Source organism: Sitophilus oryzae, unplaced genomic scaffold, assembly GCF_002938485.1.
Source record: "Sitophilus oryzae breed Bouriz unplaced genomic scaffold, Soryzae_2.0 scaffold_1441_pilon_pilon, whole genome shotgun sequence".
NCBI lineage: Eukaryota > Metazoa > Arthropoda > Insecta > Coleoptera > Curculionidae > Sitophilus > Sitophilus oryzae.
Genome location: NW_022146106.1, coordinates 1366811 through 1386445, shown reverse-complemented (window position 1 = coordinate 1386445; position 19635 = coordinate 1366811). Strand labels below are relative to the sequence as shown.

At 30.5% G+C, this 19635-nt stretch overlaps 1 protein-coding gene across 3 annotated transcripts in view; it reads right to left on the bottom strand.

Annotated features, from left to right (window-relative positions):
• Positions 1–19029, bottom strand: part of LOC115876979 (pantothenate kinase 1) — a 32248-nt gene extending 13219 nt beyond the window's left edge. Inside the window, exons 1-4 of one of the 3 annotated variants that reach the window (XM_030893033.1) lie at positions 18727–19029; positions 18186–18342; positions 17243–17421; positions 219–392 (exon numbers count right to left, since the gene is read on the bottom strand). In XM_030893033.1, coding sequence (XP_030748893.1) covers positions 219–392; positions 17243–17421; positions 18186–18336 — 504 coding nt within the window. In that variant the 5' untranslated portion in view covers positions 18337–18342; positions 18727–19029. Of the gene's footprint in view, positions 1–218; positions 393–17242; positions 17422–17480; positions 17927–17970; positions 17993–18185; positions 18343–18726 lie in introns of those variants that run through there. The other 2 variants (XM_030893035.1, XM_030893034.1) reach the window with 2 other exon arrangements.
• Between the last annotated feature and the right edge of the window lie 606 nt (positions 19030–19635).

The window sequence follows — 19635 nt, the reverse complement described above, 5'->3', positions numbered from 1 at the left end:
TCACAGAAATTTGCAAAAAAGACCAAGTAATTTACTAATGTCAAAACCTAAATCACAAATACAAATATATAAAAGTCCAAATGAGAAACACTAAACGAGAAGAACGATTGAACCTTATTTCTTACAATACTAACAAATAAGTCGATACTTAACTATTACCACTTGTACTCAATGGTTATTATAAGAACCAACTTTAATGGATAATAAAGTTAGCATACCCTTTTAAAATCTTCTTCAAACTTATATGCACCTCCTCCTGTTGCGCATACAGTTGTTACCAATTTAGCCATACCTTTTTGATTAGCCAGTACTAGAAAATTTTTCATTTTTGATGTTGGAAATCGTATGAAATGAAGTGTTCCCACAATTCCTCTTAGTACTACATTATCCATCTAAAAATGAGAAAAAAACCGAACCATATTATGATGCAATTGGTTATATAACAAATAAAATGCACAACATAAACTGACTAAATATATAACAATATTTCGGCTAAGAAGCAGCCATTTTATTAATTTAATTAATTTTAACTGTAATTTAATTTGTTTTTATTAGCGTGAATGTATATTTATGACTATCATGTTTGTAAGTCTGTATTATATGTGTATGTATTTTGATGCTGTGTTGTATTACTGTGATATGTTATCTCTTTATAGTAGTTTTTAATCACAGTATAAGTGTAAAAAACCTTTTTTACACTTATACTGTAATTAAAAGTGTAAAAAAGATATAGATATAGTTATAAAAGGTTTATATGATAGGGAAAAAATAATATGTTCAGGCGACATTTCACTAAATAGAGATAAACCGCATAAAAAATACATTAATAAAAACGACTATCCACCATATTTTATTGACAAACATTAAACGAAATACAAACCCCAAATCATAGACACAATGATAACAATACACAATATGTACAACTTACAATTCCATACATACGAGGCGTTTCGGATAAAATAAGAAGGATAGGAAAACAATATAACATACTGTCAAGGTGTATGTGGCGCCATCTGTCGGAGAAGCGAGTAACTATAAACCGCAACGTGTCAAGAAACATGGCGAATTCGCCAGAAAGTAAAAGAAATATTACACAATTCTATAGAATGTTCCCGAAACAGTTGGTAGGGGTATATAAAAGCCCGCGCTCGGCAGTTGGACCAGTTTGAAGTTTGATAATACCGCGTTTTAAATTGTGAATAAATTGGCGAAGGTGCCAGAAAAGTTAGAGTAATAGTAGTTGCATAAATTGTGTTTTATAATCAGTATAAATTGTGTGTACAGAGTGATAAAAAATAAATTAGTTAAGTATTTTATCGTGAGTTTAAATTAGTGGACCCACTGAATCCGTAACAATACGAACATCTTTCAAAACACAAAATACACTTAGATCCATTTTATCACATACTAAACCAATGAATACAGAACAACAAACAAAAAATGTAATATACAAAATACCATGTGAATGCGATAAATTTTACAATGGTGAAACATCTAGACCCTAAAATGTTCGAATTAAAGAACATAAAGATTATTTAAGAAAGGGAGATTTTCACAAATCTAAGATTTGTCAGCATTCATGGGACAGAGGGCACAGAATAAATTTTAATAACGCCAAAATTATAAGAAAGAAGCAATAGCCTCTAAAAGAAAAATAAAAGAGGCTTTTTTAATTCAATCTAATAAAAATAAGTGTATTGCTCATGCATCTGTAGATGTTAGTAATGTATGGCAATCGCTTCTTTGATTTTAAAGAACATAACATTAATCATACAGAAAGCTTGGGGCTTTTTGGTTTTACCTTATTAAGTAATTGTCACAGGCAATTGTTAAAAAATGTCTATATCTATGTGGCGGATTCATCTCTCCAAAAAAATCCTTTATGGGTATTTCGCCACTGCACTGCAAGAAAAATCTACAAAATAGTTCTTTCCGTCGTCGGAAGCAAAAAAATAGAAATAAAGAAAAAAACTATTTAAAATATTTAAATTCGACTATTCGAGAATACTTTACTTTTTTTAAAACAGATTCTGTTCACAACCGAACGTCAACGGTTTCTTGTAGACGTATCTGTTTAAAAAAAAGTAAAGTGTTCTCGAATAGTTGAATTTAAATATATTAAATAATTTTTTTTTATTCTTTATATTTTTTTTTGCTTCCGACGACGGAAAGAGATAAACTTTCCGAAACGTTAAGCATTTTTTTCTTTGTTAGGCAAATTTTTATTACTGTAAACATAACTTCTGACAAGCAGTGTCCATTTAGGTTTAACGCAGAAGTGTTTACAAAAAATAATTATTTTATTTTGTAGATTTTTCTTGCAGTGCAGTGGCGAAATGCCCATAAAGGATTTTTTTTGGAGAGGTAATTGTTATCAGGTAGTAATTGTTAATTTTGAAGTTTAAGTTGATATATAAGTCATTTTAACAGAACGTCAACGGTTTTTGTAGACGTATCTGTTTTTAAAAACTAAAGTGTTCTCGAATAGTTGAATTTAAATATTTTAAATAGTTTTTTTCTTTATTCTTTGTATTTTTTTGCTTCCGACGACGGAAAGAGATAAACTTTCCGAAACGTTAAGCATTTTTTTGTTCGTTAGGCAAATTTGTATATCTGTAAACCTAACTTCTGAAAGGTAGTTTCCGTTTGGATTAACGCAGAAGTGTTTACAAAAAATAACTATTTTATTTTGTAGATTTTCTTGCAGTGGCGAAATACCCATATAGGATTTTTTGGAGAGATGAATCCGCCACATAGGTATAGACATTTTTTACTTCTAAAAATATTAAAAAGCAATGACTTAATAAAAAAAAATGGCGCCGGGAGGCACATATAGCCGCCCATACTAAAATATGTTAATAAAGAGTTGGTCGGCAGTCCTTTTAGTTTCAAAGTAAAGGAATTTTTCCAATTTTTTTTATCTCAAAAACTGCGACTTTAACTGATTTTGATATCATTACAAATTTTGTTACAAATAGTATTCCTAATCATAAATTGAAAACCGCGTTTCGCTAGCTACTGTAATTTTGGAGTTACGATTTTTTAAAATGTTTAACCCCCTCCCATACCCCCGTACCAACCCCCCACACCCACCAAAAAATAATGGCCAGATTCTCGGGTGCCACAGTATTTTTGTGCCAAATTTGGTTAAAATCGGTTTAGCGGTTTTTGAGTTATCGTGTTACAGACAGACCGACAGACACCATGAGAGAGAAAATATTTTGTATTTAGGTCATTTATGACTCAAATAACTTATTTTAAGTGAAATTAAAAAATATTTTTTTTGCCGATCTTAATAGCCTACCATACCTGTTGGTATGGTCGGCCTAACTACACAACAAAATATAACTATAATTTTGAGTCAGACAATAGTCAACGCTTGGGATAAGTCTTAATTTTAGCCTCAAAAGTCTAGTTTCTCACGAGTACAGAAAATGTCTTTCACTCTATAATTGGTTTAAATTCTCAGCTTCTAGCATACGTTTAAAATGATCTTATTAATATTATAAGGTAGAGTTTTCAATCAAAATGTACCAAATAATGCAATATCGGTCTGTAACTACGTCAACCAATTTTTCAGTTAAAAGAATTTTAATATCGTATCAATATAATATATGACATAATGTTCCGGTTACCTGAGATATCAGATAAATTAATAAGTATTAATATTTCAATTCAATAAGTTATAATATTTCTCATGTATTTTATAACTTAGATCAAAAACCTTTATCTGTTTGCTTTGTTATATATTAAATTTACTTGACTTTTCCTTTATTTATAATCGTATTAATGAAATATTTAAAATTAGAAGAAAATATGTAACAGATTTCGAATTACATTTTTTGTGTGGCTCACCCGTATAACTTTTTATTTTTTCAGATAAAAAAACGAGATTTGATGTGTTAGTATATGACATAAATAATTAGGATTGATTGACTTATACAATTATTGTGAATGAAGAATGACATATCATATGTTAACTATTACATTTTCGCATATGGTTTATTTGAATTTGTAACATGCGGTTCATAACGACAATTTGGCTCGAAATACCAAGGATACCTAGTGCGTGTTACCAAATTATTCGTAAAAAACTTTTTCCAAATATGCTAATGAACCACCCTCATTCCATTTAAACAAGACACTAAAAACATTAGACAATCAAATCTATTTTTCTAAGGTTCCTTGATTAAAAATTAGTGCTTGTAACACAACCATGACACTCTAGATTGAAATTTAAAATACGATTTTTTTAAATGAAAATGTCAAAAATTGACATATGATATGTCACTATATTCAGAGTGTCATTTTCTATCGAATAATGTAAAAAAAATATCGAGGCTGCTATTTAAGAACAAAAAGTTGTAGTCATTTTCAGTGAAACAGGAAGCAACAGATTTTTTTGTCATATACAACATACCAAATCTCGTTATTTTTTATCTGAAAAAATAAAATTTTGAAACGCGCCCGGTATACTAATAATTATTTTCCAGATATAGATATATGTACATAATTGAAAAATTTTCATAAATAAAGAAATATATGTATTTTTGTAAAGGAAAGAAAAAAATATGTATAAGGAATAGAAGTTCCAAGGTTAACAAGGTAACAGTATCTGTTAATTATACCAGCATTATATTTTCCGTTTTAAAATATCTTAATTTTTATTAAAACTCGAAATGAAAAAATCTTAACACAAGCCTAGTTGGATTCCACTGACTTACTAAGCAGAATGTATTGTTAGTATTGTCCCAAATAGAAATATACTTGTTAAATCGAAAGACAAAACAACGATCATAATGTGTGTGTCATTTACTAAACATATCATAATATACAGGATGTTTCAAAAAAACATGTGCCATCTCACGTGGGGAGATTCCCTCACGTAAAAATAAGATTTATTTTTCATATCAACATAGGTCAGATTCTGCTTTGTTTCCTAGCTACAGGGTGTTAAAGTCTTAATATTTTTTTCAATTTGCTATACTTTTTTTCTAAGTACTTTTGGCATTTCGAATGAAATTTTGACGGTAAATGTTACTATAAATGTGACATATTTTAAAGCTAAAAAAGAGTTGCCATATTCACCAATGACGTGCATATGGGTTATCACTGGAATATTTGTCTAAAAAAAGCATGTACCATTGCGATCAAAAAAAAGAAATACAACAAAATATGATTTAATCTGCTGGTCTATAATAAAATAAAAAAAAATTGAAAAATTGCCCATTTTTAAAAGGTAGGTGGATTTTTAAACTTTTATTTCGCCACGTATACCTACCAGTTATTACTAAATTCATGGTAACGCCTAAAAAGTTCGGTGGCATAATTGTATTGTTCGACGATATCCACTTCTTGATATCCTTATAGACCAGGAGTTCTATCTGGGACTACTAATTCTTGTACTACTTTTTTTTTATCGCAATGGTACGCTACGGACTTTTTTTTTTGTTAGCGAAATAGTGTCAGCAGTTTAATGCCGATTAAAAGTTGCCTCTTGATATTTTGTCAATTTCGGCCTCCTTGATGAGATAAACGCAATTTTATTAATTTGTCTTGATCCAACTCTAATAGCAATCTTTAAAAAAAAATAACATCATTAACTTGAGAAAGTTTTAAAGAAGTAATCATTGATTCCTCATCAAAAAATATGAAAAAAAGTTCCTATAAACATGGGTATGGAAATGCATAGTTTTAGAGTTACAGGATGTTAAAATTTTTTTAAATTAGGTTTTTTGTTGTTATCTTAATAACCAATATTTTATTATTTGAAATTACTGTATGTTGGACTAATAGTAATAATATTTAATAGTAATAATATCTAATAATAAATTAGGTAAAATATATAATTTATTAATTTCATTTTTATTTTAATTTTATTAATTGTGATTAATAAAATTGCGTTTATCTCATCAAGGAGGCCGAATTCGACAAAATATCAAGAGATAACTTTTAATTGGCACTAAACGGCCTACATAATTTTGGTATCAAAAGAAAAAAGTCAGTGGCGCACATGTTTTTTTAAATTATTTCAGTGATAACCCATATGTACGTCCCTGATGAATTTATCCACACTTTTTTAGCATTAAAATATGTAGCACTTATAGTAATTTTTATCCTCAAAATTTCATTCGAATCACAGAAAGTACTTGGAAGAAAATTATAATAAATCGAAAAATTATTAAGACTTTAACATCCTGTAGCTACGAAACAAAGCAGAATCGGACCTATATGATATATTGATATGAAAAATAAATCGTATTTTTACGGAGGAATCTCCCCACGAGAGATGGCACATGTTTTTTGAAACACCCTGTATAGGGTGATTCACGGCGATGCACAGATAGGTCTTTACTTAGAAATATTAATTTCAAAATGTTTGCATGAAATTGTTGCTAATACTTTTCTTATATTCCCCTGTAAATGATACATAATAAATAACAAAATCAAGTAAGCCTAGTGTAGCGCTTTTTTTAATAGAAATGTCACATTTTTGCTACTGGTATCAAGCTGACATAAACAGTTTTCAGATAACGCCAATTAATTATTTATTTTATTTAAATTGATAAAAGCTGTTGCCTTTTCTGTATATGGACGTTCGAAAAGAAGATAAAAAGAACTGTTTTTTTCTTTTTTGCACTTAATAAAACCTAAGTAATATTAGTTTATGGCAATTTATTTGAAGGTAACAAAAATAGTATTTTTACATTTGTGCTTGTCACTCTTTAAGACTTTTAACTACTTTCCCTTTCAAATGCTCTTAAACGGCATGAAAATACTTGTTGCTTAAAGTATATTGCACATAAATTAATTGCCATTGGCTGCCGCGAATTGCCGCCGGATCTTATACCGGGTGGTTAAAGATTGACTTTTTGTCTTAAAATAAAAGTAACTTATTTTTTCCTCTTCGTGTCAACTTATTTCGTGGACATACTGTATATCAATTGACAATAAAATTGTATTTATAAAATGAAACAACTGTCTCTTTTATTTTGTCAACATTTACAATAAATTTGACCTCTTCAATATGAAATAATATGTACATATGTGCAAACATAATCTGTATACATTTCCGAATAGTTAGAACTTAAAATGCAAATCACACGAACTGGGCCCATTTTTTTAATACATATTACATTAATTTTTTTATATATATATTTATTTAGCATTTGTTATGAATTTCTATTAAAAAAGGTGTAGTCAAGCTATATCTAGATATATAACAGTTATAACCGCGCAGCTAATTAAGGGGAACCACTGTGCGATGACACGTTAGACGTTCATGGAGAACCGGTGGTTTTTTTGAAAATTTGAATTTTTACATAAAGGCACCTGCTCCATCTTTCTAAAGGTGCGTATTCATTATCCGAACGAACGAACGAACGAACGAATGAAAGTGCGGTATATTTAGACGGGGACCGAACGCATGCGGCCGTTCGTTCGTTCGTTCGCTCGACCATCCGTTTCGAGTCGGTACATCAAAGGCGTTCGCCAACAAATGCCTCCGGTCTTCTCGTGCGGTCCTATCGTGCGGTCCCCGTCCATACCACTAGCGAACATTCGTTCGTTCGTTCGTTCGTGCGGATAATGAATACGCACCTTAAAATGTTTTCAGCATTACAGTGTTGCCGCATCATTCGAAAAGTGGTAGCATCTTTCTTATTTTATATGGAACACCCAATATATTATTACATTTTTTGAAACTCCTTTTATATCTCATAATATTTCCATTATATTAACCTATACCTATCTCTAATATTTTTTAGATAAAAAATAAAACTTGTAAAATTGACAAAAACATGATCGTGAATAAGCATTGGTAAAATCATAAATTAAATATTTTTAAAATTGAAATTTGGGTTATAAGTTAACGAAAGTCGATCTGTCTAAAGAAACCAATTATTGGATATTACACAGAGAGAGCAAAAATATTATTTATCTCCGTTTGTTTTAAAATTACTTAAATCGCTGTTATTTTAAATTCAACTATACCGGGTGCGTCTCAAAAGTCCCTGTAACTTTTTTATTTTTTTAGATAAAGTAATGAGACTTGGTACGTTAGTATATGACATAAATCAGGATTGATTGACGTATTCAATTGTTTTTGGTCACTTCCCGTTTTACCGGAAATGACTACAACTTTTGATTTTTAAATGGCACCCTCGATATTTTTTTACTTTATTCGATAGAAAATGACATTCTGAATAGAATGACATATCATATGTCAACTTTTGACATTCTCGCTTAATAAAAAATTGTATTTTATTAGTGCCATGGCTATGTCAAAAACACTAATTTGTAATCAAGGAGCCTTATAATAGATTGGATCGTCTAATGTTTTTCGTGTCTTATGTTTCGTATCTTGATTTGATTGTCTAATGATTTTAGTGTCTTGTCCTGACTAGTTAGAAAATGCTCAAATCGTATTTTTAATCATATCTCAACTTTTTCAACTGCAACGAGGGTGGCTAATTAGCATATTTTGGTATTTGGAGTCAAATTTTCGTTACGAACCGCAAATTATAATTTCAAATAAACCATATGCGAAAATGTCAAAAGTTGATATATGATATGTCATTCTATTCAGAGTGTTATTCTACCGAATAAGGTAAAAAAATACCGAGGGTGCCATTTAAAAATAAAAAGTTGTAGTCATTTCCGGTGAAACAGGAAGTGACCGAAAACAAATGAATACGTCACTCAATCCTAATTTATGTCATAGACTAACATACCAAATCTCGTTTTTTTTAACTGAAAGAATAAAAATGTTATAGGGGTGAGCCACTTTTGAGACGCACCCGGTATAATATTATTCAAAAAATCAAAAGGCTAATTAAATTGCTTTTATTTCTTTTCTTTCTCTGATAGATATGTTAAAAACATCCGGTAAAATAAAAGTAAGTAGTTATATATTTATCATCTTATTAAGAAAAAAGTAGAAGTATAGTAGTGTCCAAAATATTTCGAACCTTTCTTAACATAACAAATTAATACAATTAATTTTTTTCATTTTTTGGGTAGGTATAAACTACCTACTGCCTAATAGCTGGTTTATAGTAACCAGAAACTTTATTAATATACCTATTTTACTTATGTTTTAGGATTAAAACTGGACTTGAAAATGGTTCAGGATCATGATTCTCGTAAAGTCTTCTTTGCTTGGATATTCACTTTGTAATTGCAATTAGGCAATTTTTTCGAAAATGAGATTTTTAATGCCCTTTAAAAAAATTGGCCGATCTTTTCCTGCAACAGTCAGTTCTTCTGCAGTTAAAATTGGTAGGTGGGTGGAACAAACACTGTTATTTTTTGTTATTATACTATAAAAAGTTTATTTATTTTTATGTATAAATAAATATGTTTATAAAACAGTACAATTTTTGCTTTTTTTATAATTTCCCTTATAATAGTAGTATTCTTTCGTTCTGAAAGAAACTGCAAATTTTCACTTAAACTGATTTATTCCCTACACCACGTTTCCTTTACGTGGTATAGGGAATAAATCAGTTTAAGTGAAAATTTTAATGGCTAATTTAAATTTTCCACCAGCCAGAATGTGCGGTAATGTCTTACGATACGTTTTATACCTATCTCTTTCTTTTTCATATAAAGCACACATAATAAAGAAAGATAGCAATAAAGACGTACGTCCTGCCATGGTGCTGCTAATTGGTTTCAAAATTGTTATTCTGAGTTGCGCTACAGGAACGCGGTTCCACTATTTACCATGGGATTTGTCAGTCTCTTTTTATTTGTTTGTCTATGTTCCACTAATTGCGAGGTTCCGAATGAAGCTTAATTAATACTTTTAAAGTTTGAATATTTATCATGGCAACGATTTTCTTTAAACGAAACAATTATATATTTAAATGGTTTTACTCAAGATACCAGAAGAGAAACTTTTAAATGGTTTTACTGAAGAAACCAACGGTATAGGAACATGATATATCGTTGAAAAGCAATTTTATTTGGATTTTTATTTTTTAAATAATATTGGTAGGGTTGAATTTAAAATGAGAAAGATTTCAGTAATTGTACAACAAACGGAAATAATTATTTTTTTCTGATCTCCCTGTTTGATATCCAATCAGTTGATTTAGACAGATTGGATATGTCGACATTATGATTTAACCAATGTTTATTCAAGATCATGTTTTTGTCAATTTTACACGTTTTATTTTTATCTCGAAAACTATCAGAAATAGGTATAGGTTAGTATAATATAAAAATTATGAGATATCAAAGTAGTTTTCAAAAATGTAATAATATACCGGGTATTCCGTTTAAAATAACAAAGATGCTACCACTTTTCAAATGTGGCAACATTGTAAAGCTGAAAATATTTTAGACAGATGAAGCAGGTACCTTTACGCAAAAATCCCAATTTTCAATAAAATCCTATCACCGTGAATCACCCTGTATGTGTCATTTACTAATTATTCCATTTTCATAATCTATGTAGATTGCTCAAGTAGTGAATAATAAAAACGTAAAATCAGGCGATTTGTCATTATTATTAAGAGGAAAATAATCTATTGTTTTGCGAAAAAAGGATTAGATTGTTTCTCAGAATCTCATACTAATATTTTCAACTGTTTGGCTAAACCTTAAATAGGTACATATTTTACAACTAAAATTTCAAGGTCTGAAATTTTTAATTTATATATTTTAATTTATATTTTTATCTAATAATATAATGAATAATGTAATGCTCCAATTACTGTATGATAACAATTAACTAATTGTCATACTAACTGCTCAAACAAAAAAACAAAGTTAGTTTTTAAGCAAATTAAATTAATTACATATATTTTCCCTCGTTAAAAAACGCATTGTCAAGGAGAACGCGTTACTTTTCTTTTAAACTATATACTAATGATTGATGGCTGCAACAGTAAATACCTCAAATTTACATTTCCAAAAGTCTACAGAGTGACCCAGTGTTCTGAAAAGATCTATATCAGGCTTCCATTTCAGCGATTTTCGCTACAATCAGTAGCATATGCAGGCAATAATAGGCCACGTTTGAAAAAAGTCTTAATGGATATACTGGGCGATTCAAGTATATTTTTATACAAAAATCGTAGTTTATTAAATGAAACGCTGAATGTTTTTTGTTCGGTGGATTTGTCATAAATATACAGAGTTGGTTTTAAAATATGACATATTTTTAAACTTAAACATCTGCACATTTGAAGTTATACCGAAATTATACCCCTATTAATTTTACAGCTATGGGTTTTTTAAAGGTCTGCCTATGCTGAATACACATGCCAAATCGAACAGTTTTAAAGAAGCCGATTTTAAGTAATTTAAGAAAAACTGCATCTATTTTCAATCAATGCAGAGAGGCCCCTTGAAACAATGTTGACAGCCCTCAACAGAAGCAGTGAAATGACCGGGAATGAAGGGTTGTCGACTATATAACGTTAAAACTACGCCAAGCGTGTCAAATAAATTACCAGGCCTGAACGATACGGAATCCGGTGATGATACGCCAGACATCATATATCATATATAAAAGACATGTAACGAACTAAAAACGTTACAATGGAGATTTCACTAACATTTTGAATTACTGGTTGCTGATCCTCCTCAGAAAACACCATCAAAACAAACCAAACTGTAGGATTACATATTTTCTGTATTAGGATCCATAGTACGTTTTTGTATAATGAAATAAACATTGGCCGCGTTCAGGGACGGTCAGCGGCTGAGTGGCTGAGTAAGCGATTTCCCTAAACGGTCTATTCTGAAGAACAGCAACAGTCAGCCGCTGTGCAAAATTCTCAGCGGTAAATATTTAGGCTGAGACAAGTCACCCTTAATCTATTTGCTTATCTGTGGTCAACTAATGTAAAATAACTAAAAATAACTTTAATGTTCTCAGTTTATTGTTTACTTTTTATGGTTTGTTTGTAGTCAATCGTAGTTAATCGAATCTTTAAAAAATAGGAGATATTTGTTGCCAAAAAAGTTACAAAGCAGTAGGTTAATCTAAAACGTTCGAAAAAGACTTGTAAATAGAGATCGAAGAAGTTAAAGAAATAAAGAAATTCAACTTGATTTCCATCTCATGTAGAATTTTCTAAATACATTGAAATTAAGAAAAAATACTACTTTCTGAAAAAATCTAAATCAGCATAAATAATTTTGATTGTAATTATAATACCGTCGGACCTAAAAAAATTGCGCCTACTTGGCTTATAAATAACGATCGATAATATTCCCTATAATAAGTAACAGCAATCTTCATCTCCACATCACCCCTGACGTCGTTTTTTTATTGTAGGGTATTTACACCTTCAGTAATTTTATTTATTTGTACCATACCATCGCAAAAAAAATGCGTAAAAGGTGACTTGGTCGAACTGCCAGTTCCTGTTATTTTAAGTTGTTTTGTTTAGGTGTATAGGTAAAATTATTTTTATAAACTGTTATTTTTTAGAAATTTAATGTTTAATACTGTATTGTCAAATAATATATTTTCAACTGTTAAATGATCCCCCAGCCAGTAATAATAGTTCTTTTTTCAAAATCATTTTTATTCTAAAGACTAAAGATCGATTATAGACCGATTTGACGAAGACGATTTATTATATTTCTCTCAAATTTTTATAGTAGACAGAGAGCGCATGAGACAGCTACTGTTTCTTGTTCTTTCTGCTTCTTTGTGCCGTTTAGGGAATATCATAAGCTGCTGGTCAGCGAAATTCTAGGCTGAATGTCAGCGGCTGTGTTCCCTGAACGCACCCAATTATTAGTAACACAAAGCCATAGACCGCCAAAACAAACAACAACAAACGATCATCACATGTCAATTATGTCATATGTCAAGTCTATGTTGAGTTGGTCAGCACAAATTATTCGAGCTTCATGAAAATCGCAGCAGATGCTATTCAGCGTCTAGTCATCATGGCTGACAAACGCGGTCGCTTACTCAACTACTCAACTGTTGTCATCTGGTGAACGCACCCATTATCAAATGTAATTTGTTATGCTGTCTACACTACTACGTTATAGTACCTACGCTTAGTGTCCTTGAAATGAATTTTTGTAATTTAAAACTGGTTCAAAAAAGTAATGTTCAGAAAATCATAGGATGGCATCTTAGATACATTGGTATTTGCGTGGTTTTGCATTGTTAGCTGTTCATTTTCAATTAAAAAATAAATGCACTTTTTTAAATTATTTAAAATCGGCACGTTCAAAATTGTTCAAATTTGGCATATGTATTAGGGTGGATGGAAAAATCTAAAAAATAAAATTTCGGCCCAAAAACCACAACTGCAAAAAAACCTACTAGAGTAAAAGCGAAAACTATGGGCGAAACCAAGCGAAAACTATGGGCGAAACCAAGCGAAAACTAATGCCTGGAAAAGGCACTAGGAACTTTCACACACCGTCACTTAAATTTGACGCATTTGATTACACGGAAATGATAGATTGGAGCACTACAAAAATATCGCCACCACCTCTTCTCTGTGGGATTCACCTCTTCTCTGTGGGGCAACTTTTGCACCGTATAGCAAGCCGAAATTTCATTTTTGAGATTTTTTGATCCACCCTAAGGGCTCGAACACACTGAAGACCACACGAAGGGCTCGAACACACTGGTCGCACCGGCCAGGCCGCTGCTACCTCTAAAACCATTAAATCAAATGATACGGCGCACACTAACGTCCTGGCCGTCCGTTGGTCGTTGCGACCAGTAGACTGCACTAAAATATTATTATTTTCTGCCGCTTGTTGCCGATTTTCTTCCAAATTAATAATTTTTCAGATGAAATCACTCAAATTCAAAGCACAATATTTTATTCTCTATAAGATATAGTGTTTTAGTGTAGTTTTTGCACACGTGCAGAAATCCAAAGAAATAGTATACAGACTGGATCAAAGATAAACTTAAATCTAGTCCCTTTTTTATCAAGGGTCGATTCTAGTAAAAATTCAAAACATTTTTATATGACATATCTACTCTATTTATGGTTGGTATGATACCTGTTATTATACCTTTGAGTTTCGATGTTAAAAAAATTAAAAAAAAATCATATTTAAAGTTTTTCTGCAACCACTTGTTTTTTTTATTAAATTAGTTTTTTTAGTTGTATTGTAGTCATGTACAAGGAGGACAACTGTATTTTAAATATTATAATTAATTTAACGTTTTTCAAACAGGGTTCATTAGACTATATTTCTACTAGGTATATATTATTTTAAAAAAAAAATTAAGAGTAAAAGTAACTTAAACATTCATAAAAATGGAAGTAATTACTGTTGTAGATTCTCAGTAACAATAAAAAAGAGGAATTTATATTGTAAACATTGAAATAACTGGAAGCTAAACATTCTACCTGCTTATATTTAGAGCCAGTGTCTGACGACCTTTTTTTACGATGGCCCTAATATGTTTACTTCTAACACTTCTAAAGTCGATAAGAGCCATCAGTAGAAGTCCCATATCAGTAGAAAAAAACAAAATATCTCCCTTTTTGTCGGTCGCGCGTACACAATGCTTTTTGTTCGGCCTATTTGTTCTGCTTGTTCGTGCGCGCTCGGTTCGTTCGGGCTAAAATGCTCAAGTCCGGACGCACCTTTAGGAACATTACTGTTTTTGTCCTTTATTGATATAATGCTGAAAATCTCACGAGTTAGGTACATGTCTCACTCTACACATATTAAATTACATAGATGTAGAATATTCTGTTATGAAACGACTGATGGAATAGCAGGCATCGCGGATTTGAAAAACATGGAAATAACGACGTTATCGTGTTGTCGGGGTTGGAGATTTTACTTACTCCATTTACCACACCAGTATTTATTAACGAAAAATCCAAGAATATTTTAAATGCATTATTTAATATTAGAACATTTAATAAGCTCATGAATAGCAACTTCGCTTTTTAGTTAACTCGGAAATTTTAACATTTCTGAAAACAATATTTTCTAATTGGTAAAACGTAAAAAATCGTTAGATCTGACAACTCTGTTGAAACTGGTCGTTCATCTGGCCGCAGCTATAAACGCAATGCATCCGGCCAGCCGACGGCCAGGTCGTTGCGACCTGGTCGTCAGTGAGTTAGAGTCCTAATGTGTATTCAGCATACGCAGACCTACATGAAACATATTTACGATTTAACTGGTGATGTGTTTTTTTTCTGTTTAAGCAAAAATTTTAAATCAAATAGAAAGAACAATGAAAAGCTGGTTTGTGTCGAATCAAAATAACAGTCATGGTGGGTTCATGCTTCCGATCTTAGCCCTAACACTAACATTAGTCTTAATCCCAAGAATATGAATCAACGTTAACGAACGCTAGCGTTCATGCTCTCGTTGTATCGGCCCTAACATTAGCCTTAGTCCTAACAGGTTGGGATATTTTATATTCTTAGGGCTAATGCTAATTCAAAACTGAATCGCGCATGCTCAAAGCTAGGAGTCTTAAGAATTCTCGAAATAATTTCTGACATGTTGACTTTGACGGTTTATAAATGTAAATAAATTATATATTTTTTGGTCTAGAAATTATTAATGTAAAAATTAGTTTCTCTAGTATTAGAAATTTTAAAAATAATTGTGAATTTAGGTTAGTTCAAAACATATGTTTTATATGAGCGCAAACGCTTACGAGAATATTGATTATTTTCTTAAGACAAGTAGGAGAAGTATGAACGGCCTTTCCTTAAGTTCTCAAGGTTAATTTCTTAGGGTTAATGTTAAGGGTAAGGTTAGGGCTAATACTCGAAGTATGAACCCACCATCAGATTTTACAAAAACCAAATATTTTATTTTTCTGTTTTAGTGGCAAAAAAAAACAATTATTATTTCTAAAACAGCATTCTAAAAATATCTCGATCAATAGGAAAAATAAAACATATCTAGAACATACCAAAACAAACAACAGTATTTTAAACCTTTGTACCTATACCGGGTGGTGCATCGTCGTCGTCGTTGGAAACAGGAAATCCCATGCAAATTTTGAACTGTTCAAATATTAGCTCCTCTACTGATTTTACAGCGAAGTCGTAAATAGATAGACATGACAAATTTGGACAATTTTGGAAAAGCAAATTTTAAGTAATTTAAGAAAAACTGCATCTGTTTTTAAAATAAAACTGACGAGCTAACAATGCAAAACCATGCAAATGCCAACATACCTTAACTTGTCAACCTATGATTTCGTCGGTTTACAAGCAAAGCACACTAAGTCCAATTATTTTAATTTTGATTTATTTATACCATTTGACTAGATTTCTTCCAGAATATAGATCTATATCCAGAAAAAAATCTACTATACCTCCTAAGAATTATTAGTTTAATTTTTAAATTACTTTTATATTAATTAAGTCCATAATGGCGCTAATTAGTTCATTAAAAATGCATCAAAAATGTATTCGTTTTTTGACTTAGTGTATTTTGCTTGTAACCCGACGATTTTATCATTGTCAAATGTAATTTGTTGCGCTGTCTACACTACTGCGTTATGCCTATGCTTAATGTCCCTGAAATAAATTTTTGTAATTTAAAACTGGTTCGAAAGCCTAATGTTTAGAAAATACAATTTGACATCCACAAAATCATAGGATGACAACTTAAGGTATGTTGGCATTTGCCCGGTTTTGCATTGTTACCTGGTCAGTTTTAATTTAAAAATAAATGCAGTTTTTCTTAAATTACTTAAAATCGGCTTTTCCAAAATTGTCCAAATTTGACATGTGTATTCAGCATCCGCAGACCTTTAAAAAACATATTAACAAGGCAGCCAATATTAGGACAGTTCAAAATTTGCATGGGATTTCCTGTTTCCAACGACGATGCACCACCTGGTATAAGAGTTATGTCTACATAAATATATGCTTAAGTCTATTCAACGATCAACAAGTGAATATAATTATGACAGTGACAGTTGTATGTCATTTTAATTCAAAATAAACTTATTTTTCTGATTGTCATCTGTCGAAATTGTGCCTTCTCTCACTAAAGAGACAAAAAAATTCAAATACATAAAAAATATGACAAGCAAAATATCCCAATATTCCGATTACAAAATAACACTGTATGCCAAAAACAAACACGAATACATGAATATGTAAAAATTTAAATTTCTTTTACTGATATCACAACATTCACAACCTTAAATCTTAGTACTAAAGACAAGAACTACTAAGTTAACATCTACATATACTTTTAGGCATGAATAATATTTTATAGAATATATAAAATAAATTACAATACTTACTTGTAGATGTGTATCTCTATGTCCTGTTTTACCATAAGATGAATTCTTTGTTAGGTACTTTCTAATACTTTTTAAAATTTCAATCTCTGATTCAGATTCACCTTGCATCATATCTTTCGGTTCGAAATACACCAGCTTAGAAAGAGTACCTCCTATATCCATACCAAACCAAGGCATTGCTAAAAAGATACGCATTATGTTGCACAAAAAAAATATGTTTACTTCATTAACTCCTTACTCGAATTTACAGAAGTCATTGGTACTATATTTCTATCCAACATTTGTAGAAAACTTATGTATTAAAACAAATAATTAATATAGTTTTTTTTTTGTAAACTGTAGACTATTATCAATTATTTTTTTTGATAAAGATATGGTATTTTAATCTAAAAATATCATTTATCTAGCTTTAAGATATGAAGTACTCATTATAATATTTTGAAATAAAATTTAACATTGACCTTAAAAAGGACTCATTATTTTGTTACGTTAGGGATTAAAAAAATGGCATTTAATATTTTCGTCAACAAAATCATATAAAACATAAATTACAGTTAATTATATGTATTCCCCTCCATATAGTTTCCTAACCAATAAACCACAATACTATCCGATTTTTTTATCAAATACTAATTACAATTGAATAATATAAATGCACTTCTATAAATACTGAATACCACAAATACACTACTTAACCAATCATTAGTAAACCAAAATTTATAAATTACTTGTATTTAAAAAACTCTATTCATGGTACGAACACAACACGAATTAATGAAATTTAATGTATAGATAAATTATGTAAACTGTACGGTCAAAGATTTTTTTGTTTGTGACCTTTTTAAAGATCAAAGATAATCTTCATAATGAAAGAATATGGATATTCGTATTTCAGCAATTGAAAATTTAGGAAAAACTTTAATATGCAAATTTAAAAACTTACCTGGATTATAAACATCACTATTGTTGAACCCATTTGCCTCTCCATTAATGTCCTGCTCCATGGATTGATTAGATTTACCTGCTTGAGGTTCTTGGGACATTTTGTTAGCAAGAATAGATTGTAAGCACCCTTTACAATTGTGTGGAGCCATTCTTAACTTCAAAGGTAGTCATGAATGAATAAAAAATACGAATTTTAATAATAGGTAGATCTCATCAAGATTTTTTTTTAAATGAAAAGAAAGTCTTAACTGGTAAATCTGTTGACAATCGTTATATTATTTTAGAATTATTAAAAACAGTTCTCCAAATTCTAAATAAAATAACAATATATTGTAATTATTTGCCAAATCACCAAAAGTGATATATTACAAATAAAGCATAATCAAATCCTCAGACAAGTAATTTACTTATTTGTCTATGTAAGATATCCATTTCACACATACAACAAATTAAATTCAAGTATTTAACCTTGACCTCATAAACAATTTACCAATTCAAGCTTATGTAATAACATATAACTAACAGTAATAATTCTTTACCTGAAGACATTTTAAAAAATTCCAGTTTTATAAAAAACTTCTCTGTGAAAAATTTACTATTCCTAATCGGTATAACAGACGAGATATAACATATAAAATGTTATACAAAGATTATCTATTTAACACGTTTATAGGTGTTTCTAGATCTTCAAGATTAAAGTCCATGCCTATAATTTATTACATGAACATGAAAATAAAACGTAATATCTTGGCTATAACGGGCTATAACTACGAAGGGGTTATAGTTATAACTCAATAACAAATTTCATGAAATTTTAATATCACAGTTAATGCTGTAGCTCCATAATACAAAGAATACAAGGTATGATCACAGAACAGATACAAATTTGTATCTGTTCTGTGGTATGATATTGCGCAGGTTGGTCACTACGTCACAGGTGATAAACGCCACCATTGGTCGGCAAGCTATGCGCGCCAATTTCAAATTGTCAAACAGATTGTGTCATCTGTGAAATTTGAATGTGTCAAAATGTGAAAATAATTTTTCAAATGCAAATACGTTAAAACGTATTTGTTCAAATGTCAAGCGCGATGATTTGACATAACTTTTGGGGTTATGTCCTAATTCTTCCCTATTTTAGGTCTTTTTTTATTAGTGGCAATTGAACAATATGGATATTTTTTTGTATGGCGTATGACGTCACAGGTGGTATGCGCAAACTTAACGAATTTGGAGCCGCTATCGATCATACCTTGTTCTTTGTACCATGATGTAGCTCTATAATCATCTCTATACCAACTACTGCAAGAACGACACGCAGAGTTCGGAAAACTACATGTTACTTTTAAAAATTACATAAACTACATTACATGCAGTTTATGTAGAGGATGTAGTTTATGTAACCTATGTATGTAACTATCAAATATCAAAGGTTTGAGGTGAGGTTA